Source organism: Penaeus japonicus, unplaced genomic scaffold, assembly GCF_977035675.1.
Source record: "Penaeus japonicus unplaced genomic scaffold, GWHDUDI00000001_assembly GWHDUDI00000030, whole genome shotgun sequence".
NCBI classification, from domain to species: Eukaryota; Metazoa; Arthropoda; class Malacostraca; order Decapoda; family Penaeidae; genus Penaeus; species Penaeus japonicus.
The window spans coordinates 318,827-326,581 of NW_028234432.1; the positions used below are offsets into that span (position 1 = coordinate 318,827).

The 7,755-nt window shown below is 41.2% G+C and overlaps 1 protein-coding gene across 1 annotated transcript in view; it reads left to right on the forward strand.

The window, feature by feature from the left end:
• LOC122247943 (carotenoid isomerooxygenase) overlaps positions 1–7,363 on the forward strand; it is a 13,468-nt gene extending 6,105 nt beyond the window's left edge. Inside the window, exons 2-12 of the mRNA XM_086554820.1 lie at positions 692–792; positions 1,378–1,489; positions 1,715–1,855; positions 2,493–2,637; positions 3,525–3,660; positions 3,819–4,018; positions 4,288–4,467; positions 4,552–4,698; positions 5,228–5,359; positions 5,561–5,659; positions 5,781–7,363. Of these exons, the coding sequence (XP_086410946.1) occupies positions 692–792; positions 1,378–1,489; positions 1,715–1,855; positions 2,493–2,637; positions 3,525–3,660; positions 3,819–4,018; positions 4,288–4,467; positions 4,552–4,698; positions 5,228–5,359; positions 5,561–5,659; positions 5,781–5,951 (1,564 nt within the window). The 3' untranslated portion in view covers positions 5,952–7,363. The remainder of the gene's footprint in view (positions 1–691; positions 793–1,377; positions 1,490–1,714; positions 1,856–2,492; positions 2,638–3,524; positions 3,661–3,818; positions 4,019–4,287; positions 4,468–4,551; positions 4,699–5,227; positions 5,360–5,560; positions 5,660–5,780) is intronic.
• Positions 7,364–7,755: the final 392 nt, after the last annotated feature.

Consider the following 7,755-nt stretch of genomic DNA (forward strand, 5'->3'; position numbering starts at 1 on the left):
TCTTTCTCTCACCCTCACCCTTCCTATCTCTTTCGCTGTCTGTCTCTCTCTCTCTCTCTTCTCCCCCCCTCCCTCTTTTCCTCTCTTTGTCTCTCTCTATGCCTCTCTCTCTTTCTATTTCTTTCTCTCATTCTTTCTCTCTCTCCCTCCCTCTCATCCTCTCTCTCTGTCTCTATCTCTCCTCTCTCTCTGGCTCTGTCTCTCTCCTCTCTCTCTGGCTCTGTCTCTCTCCTCTCTCTCTGGCTCTGTCTCTCTCCTCTCTCTCTGGCTCTGTCTCTCTCCTCTCTCTCTGGCTCTGTCTCTCTCCTCTCTCTCTGGCTCTGTCTCTCTCCTCTCTCTCTGGCTCTGTCTCTCTCCTCTCTCTCTGGCTCTGTCTCTCTCCTCTCTCTCTGGCTCTGTCTCTCTCCTCTCTCTCTGGCTCTGTCTCTCTCTGGCTCTGTCTCTCTCCTCTCTCTCTGGCTCTGTCTCCCCCCTCTCTCTCTGGCTCTGTCTCTCTCCTCTCTCTCTTTCTCTGTCAGATCCCTCCCTCCCTCTATTTATATTCACTCTCTCTCTCCTCTCTCTTACTCTCTTTCTCTCTTACTCTCTCTTTCCCTCCCTCTCGCTTTCTCTGTTTCTCTCTCTGCCAGATCCCTCCCGCCCTCCATTTATCTTCAGGTTTGAAATCAGCCCTTTGCCTTCTCCATCCCAGGTCGACGGAAGTGTCCCGTAACATGGGAAAATACGACTACTCGGTGCTGTGTAGGCACTGCGATGAGGAGATCACAGACCCCATCCCGTGCCAGCTTTCAGGTCAGTTGATCATATCACTACGGGGTTCGTATTTTGGCATGATGGGGTTACACTTGCTGGGTTAACGTATCATTTGTATGGCAAGCATAGGCGCTTTTATGCTGTTGAAATTGTTATCATTGGCTTTTTTTAACAATTGAATATTTCGACTGTTTCCCAAAGCCGTGTCAAGAGTCCACTTTGGGCAGTGTTCTGCTTTCTTCTGGTTCGAAATCCGCACGCGTATCAACTACTATTTCCGAAAAGAATTGGCTTCTACATCCCTTGGAAGGCCTCGCATTTGCATAGAAACCTTTGTAAATTACCTCGCATAGGTACCCTTCCGCGTATCTACTCCTAGATCCTACCAGTCTGATATCCTTATCCTGGTCAGGTCTCGTTAGCTGATAGAACCATTCCAATCAGCCCTACTTCAATTTAAATATTTGGTATATCTTTAAGCTCTTCCTGTCTGTTTCTGTCTGAATGTGTGTCTATACCTAACGCCCCTGACCAGCCCTTGTTGATTCCTATTCCGCTCTGCCATAAATATTTGGGCTCGTTCATACGGTAGTCCTTTCAGCCCTTTCCTTCTCTTTCCCTTAGGAGCTCCCCCGGAATGGCTGAAGGGTCGCTTGGTGTACAATGGGCCGGGACTCACCAAGGTTGGCCAGAGCGAGTACCGACATGCCTTCGATGCTTCGGCCATCCTGCAGAAGTGAGTATTTTCAGGAGAGGGAGAGATAAATGGAAGAAAATGGAATGATATTCCCTCAATAAATTTGTAGTATGTAGTGGCCATTATAGAATGCAGTGTACAAACGGGGGGAATTACGCCTAGGAGAATTAGGTGTATATAAATAAACCACAAATGAATACTGATTGAGAGTGAGGTGTGGTCATTCCAACTAGACATTCCCTAACTGACTGGCCGTGTCCTCAGGTTCGAGATCGACGACGGCAAGGTGAGCTACAGCAGCCGCTTCATTCGATCGAAGACCTACGAACAGAACCAGGCAGCGGGAGCCATCACCAGGGCCGAGTTTGGCACCCCGGCGCCTGCCTCCAAGGGCATGTTCTCGAGGTCAGTGACAGGCGCCGTCCAGGCTCCAGAACCAGGGCTATTGCTTTCTATTTCGTTTATCTTCGTTTGTTTTTTGTTCGGTGTTCGTCCAGGCTTCAGATAAAGGGCCTGGGTCCATTTTCGTACGGGGCTCACAAGCAACTAAAATCTGTGGAAAGGTATCGAGTGTACGCCATTCGTCTTGCCTGTTACAGTCATTAGTTAGCCATCCACAACCTTTTTTTTGGCACATGTGAATCATGGTATTCATTCCTAATTGCCCAAGTGTTGAAGCCATCGCTAGCATTGCTCACGGCCAAGGACAGTAACGTAAACATGGCCAAGATTAGTAGCGGCGCTATAAATAGTGATTGATGACACTGTTAAGGCCGTTAGTATCACTTCATAGATTATCAATCCCAGAAGAGGCAACAGTAATATTGTTTAAGAACGGGCATGCCAGAATGGAAGGTCAGTGTTGGTGGCACTACCAGTCCATTACCAGTTGCTTGATGGTGACAGGAGGATGAATCCATTAATGCCAGGGTTCAAGGTCGTAGCGCTTGAGCGTTTACATCACTCCTCCATTATTTTTTCTTCCCCTTCTCCCTGATTCCTCTCTTCCTCAGCGCTCTTGTTTTTCTCCCCCTCTTCTCAGGTTCCTCGATGCCATGGACCCCGAGAAAATGTTTTCCGACAACGCACTCGTGTCTGTGGTCAACATCGGGCCACAGCACTACGCCATGTGCGAGACGCCCTTCATGCTGCAGGTCAACACCGAGAGCCTAGAGACCGAGGAGAGGGTAAGCACGCGGAGTCGAGAAAGGTGTCGACTTCTTCATGATTAAAAGGATCATTAACGGTGTTTGTACCTGTAACGCTGCTTACCTGCATTCGTTTCTATATCATTGTATTTCTATTTGTATGTTTATTCATCATATTTGCTTTTACTGGATTTGTGTGAGTGTTCGCGTGCGTTTGCGCCTACATATGCCTGTGTGCGTGTGCGTGTGCGTGTGCGTGTGCGTGTGCATGTGCATGTGCATGTGCATGTGCATGTGCATGTGCATGTGCATGTGCATGTGCATGTGCATGTGCATGTGCATGTGCATGTGCATGTGCATGTGCATGTGCACATATGCGTGTGCACATGTGTGTGTTAGGGTGTGTTAGGGTGTGTTAGGGTGTGTTAGGGTGTGTTAGGGTGTGTTAGGGTGTGTTAGGGTGTGTTAGGGTGTGTTAGGGTGTGTTAGGGTGTGTTAGGGTGTGTGTGTGTGTGTGTGTGTGTGTGTGTGTGTGTGTGTGTGTGTGTGTGTGTGTGTGTGTGTGTGTGTGTGTGTGTGTGTGTGTGTGTGTGTGTGTGTGTGTGTGTGTTTTCATGTTCATGTTCCTGTTCCTGTTCCTGTGTAAAACGCTGTACATCCTATGCTAACCTAGAACGCTCCTTGATTCATGAGATGGTTTCAGAGAATCCGTCTGGAGAGAGAGAAAAAATAATCACGTCTTAGGCTAATTACACATACACGCATAACTCTCACATTTTATAGTTGGGCGAATATTAAATATAAATCAATTGGCAGCTCTCGTATGTCAGGGGAATGATAAAACACCGTACCAATGTAGAAATAAACAGACGAGACAGGATGTGAATTAACTGCTAAGTATGCCTTTCCCGTTTTCTTTATTTTAGATTAATGTGAACAAGAAACACGGGCTTATGACACAGAGCCCCCACCCCATCGAAGCGAGCGACGGAGTGTACACTGTGGGCCAGGGCGTGGGCGTGACGGGTCCCAAGTACAGCATCCTAAGATACCCATTAGATGGTGGGTTGACGCTCTTTTCGGTGTCTTGTCTTTTTCTGTCTTAGTCTGTCTGTGTGTCTGTTTGTCCCTGTCTGTCCGTCCCCCTCCCTCATTTTCCTCCCCCCCCCCTCCCTTTCCTTTCACTCCCTGCATTAAACTATTTGTCTTCAAATTGGCAGGTAACCTAAAACAAGGAAAAATCGTGGCATCCGTACCTGCCAGATGGAGGTTGTCCCCAGCGTACATGCACTCAATGGCCATGACTGAAAATTACGCGATCTTGATAGAACAGCCTTTGGCCGTGTCCCTCTCCGAGCTCTTGAGTGATATTGTAAGCAACGCGCCCTTTATCGATGGCCTGAAGTGGCACAACGAACCAGTAAGTATTTCTCATTCATTTATTTTCAATTTGTTTTGTTAGTAGTTTTCAAACCTGCGTATCCGTTTTTTGGTGCCGCATTTTCACCTTACCACTTCCTGCAAGTGAAATAAGTGTAAAAGTATATTGTGCGTGTTTTGAATAAGGAGTGTAAGTTCATCGAAAATGCAGGAATTATTTGTTTAGCTGTATTTCAGTGTGTAAAAGTGAATGCAAGAGAAATCCCAAAGTATCCGTTTGTTTTATTTAAGCCTTGCCATTTTTTCCAGGTGCTCATCCATGTGGTTGACAGACAGACCTGGAAGCATGTGAAGACAAGATATGTCACAGACCCGTTCTTCTTCATGCATGTGGCCAATGCCTATGAGGACGGTGACCATATTATCATGGATATCCCTACATACAAGGATGCTACAATCCTTCACAACATGTTCATCAGCACATTAAGAGTGAGTAATGTCTGTTGTCGGTGAAATCTCTCTTCTTCAACTGCATCAGAGAACGTAGCTAATATATGGATATGATGCTTTCAGGAACAAAGGGGGAAAAATTCTCCCGAGTTTGTGGAATCGTTCAAGTCAGAGTTGCACAGACTTGTGGTTCCGACCAACACCAAAGGAAAGGAGAAGCTAATCACCCTTCCAGGAACATCGTGCACTGCCACCTGGTCAGGCCAAGAGGTATCGTGTCATCTTTCTCCTTCAAGGAAAACGAATGCTTGAAAAGAGGGCAGCCTCGTTTCTTTCTTGTTCTTGGGTTTAATACAGTGTTTTTGAGTAACATAAATCGTAATCCTTCAGCCAAAGGGGTGGGGGATGGAACTGACCAATTTAAATCTTTTAGTTGTATATATATATATATATATATATATATATATATATATATATATATATATATATATATATATATATATATATATATTATAGATGGAAACTGTATTGGTAGTACTGGTATCTAATTTTGTTTTTTATCTATGTGCTTGCAAATAAGGATGACATTCATGTAAGTAATTTTGAAGTAGTTGATAATACCAGTCCTTTGTTTAGTGTGTGTGAGTTTGTTTGTCTTAAATGTTTCTCACAATTAAAAAATAAGGGAATGCCAAACATAAAAATAATCAAGCTACTTCTGATGTATAATGTCAATGATAGAAAGAAAAAAAAATTCAGACCATTATATTATGCCTAAATCAGCCATTCACCCCAACAGATCAGGCTAACCAGCGAGAAGCTTACCGAATTCCCGATCGAGAACCCGTGCATCAACCCAACCAAGATGGCCTCCAAGCACAAGTTCCTCTGGGCCATGGGACCCAGCCCTGACGGGGGAGATTCAGGATTTGTAAGTTCTGAAAAGCCGACTTTTGGGGATGCTAGTAAAATAGAAATGTGTAACTTTGGCGGTATTTTACCATCTAAGCATGTATATGAACACTGATCAAAATGCATATCCATTCATCATATTGTATCCCGTTACTATTAATATTTCACTTTTTGAGATCATTTTTATGTATGGATTATAAGGGAGTTATGTTTTCCTCAGGTGATGAAGTTAGATGTAACTTCTGGGGAGACCTGGCAGTTCTCTGAAGACCACATATATTGTGCTGCTCCAGTATTCATTGGCAGACCTGATGCTGTAGTGAGTAAACCTTTATAACTCTGTACCTCTTGTGTGAAAAGGCATAGGAGTATAGATACTATAATTAAATAGGTAGTCAGTATTTGTTTGTAATCACATCATACATCTATATTTTTTACAGGATGAAGATGATGGAGTAATTCTACTGCAGTGTATAGATTCCATTGATGAAAAGAAAGCCTATTTGCTGATTCTTGATGCAGAAAACATGACTGAATTGTGCAGAGCAACAGTGCAGTCGCGTGCAACAGTGCCCATGCCACTTCACGGACACTTTGTACCCTCGGCCTAAGAGCGAAAGGGATGAGAGACTGTAATGAAGGGAACCAACTCTTGTTCTCCATATTCAGAGGAGTTTGCATTTTCCTTGGTGGTTTTTCAGCACTGAATGTATTTGAACATGATGAGGGAGTCTTATATATGAGTTGAAGCTAAGATACCAATAAATCTTTCTACAATAACTCTAGTAAATCATCTATTGATAATATGAATTGTTAGGTTGGACAATACCAGAAATTGGACAACATACAAAAGTTAAATCAGTCGTAAATACTAGAACCGAGTACAGTTTTTGAATAATGAAAGTTCTATAATGTGTAAAGAATTGCTCAAAAGGATCGTACTTCAGGTCTCGATTGGATAAGCACAAACACATATTGCTATAGACAATATTGATTAAGCAATGATCATGAAGTATAACTTTCTTAGTCTTAAGCTTCATCCAAACATCTTCCAGAATACTCAAATATTGATATTTATATTTCAATTAAAGTGTTGATCTTATCAAATGTTCGATGCATATTTTTAAGGCATTATGCACCTGGCCTCACAAGATCTTGATAGCTCAAGGAATATCAAGATTGAATATATTTCTTTATTTCAACTCTTTTAAGGAAATAACTATATAATGAGTGGACTTATCAAAAGTAGATTTTGTATTCAATATATATATTTATTTTTTTGTGATGATAAAACAGGATTATACTGCTTTCAGTGTGTGAAATTCTTGATAGTACTATGTATTATTTTTTGTGTTCTTGTGAAAAAGTAAGAAGTCGAGATATGAAATATGCAAATACGTTCTATAAGCCCCAAACTTGTTATTTTATATATATATATATATATATATATATATATATATATATATATATAATGTTTGTATATATAAAATTTGAATTACAAATGAAAATATTACATTCAGATTATATGTAAATGGGCAGATAAAAATGTTATATTTAAGATTATTGCTCATAAAGAATGGCAATGTGCATTATTGATAATTCAGAGTTCATTTTCAGTGAAGAACCACGTTTTGGTATTGTTTTGGCAACATCACGTAGATTGAGCAGGATTTTAAAGTGGGAGCCTTTTTGTAAAGAATATAATTTTGCTGATTAAATTTTCCTTGCCATAATTGCCATGAAGATGAATTAAGATAGAATGACATTAGTTTGAGCACTTATGATTAAAAACAGTGCGTGAGAAGTAATGATTTACATTCACAAATTATTACCTTAGCGTCTTTCAGTAGAATAAGCTCATAAAAAAGGAGAAAGAGAGAATATATATTATGTATTTAACCTGTTTTGTTGCTATTTTGCCCATTCTTTTTGATAAATTCAGAGATAATGGATTGTATCTACTTTTTAAGATGATATTGCTACCTAGTTGTGTGGAATGATGGTAATAAAGATATAAAGACTTCTGTGTTGTAGAATTACCCTTAAAAAATTCCATACTCCTTAAGGTATAACTGTGGGCAATTTCTGGCTAATACTGACTGACCTTATGTGGCAGTCAATTTCAATTCGTCAATTGATCTCTAAAACCTACAAGTTGCTTGATCCTACTTAAGTCCAGGGATGCTATAATCCATTGGAAGTGGCCTTCAGATGGGTAAATACTTTAAAATATATATTCTTTTAAGATTGCATTTTTTTTTGTGTGTGTATTTGATTTAATTTACATGTAGAGGTCATTGGCAGTCTAAGAGATTACAAATAAAATCTATTACTAAAAGCAAACCTATGATGTATCAGACTTTTTGGTGCTAAGATGTCAATCCTAAGTGTCAGTCTTGCCAGAAGACAAGCTAT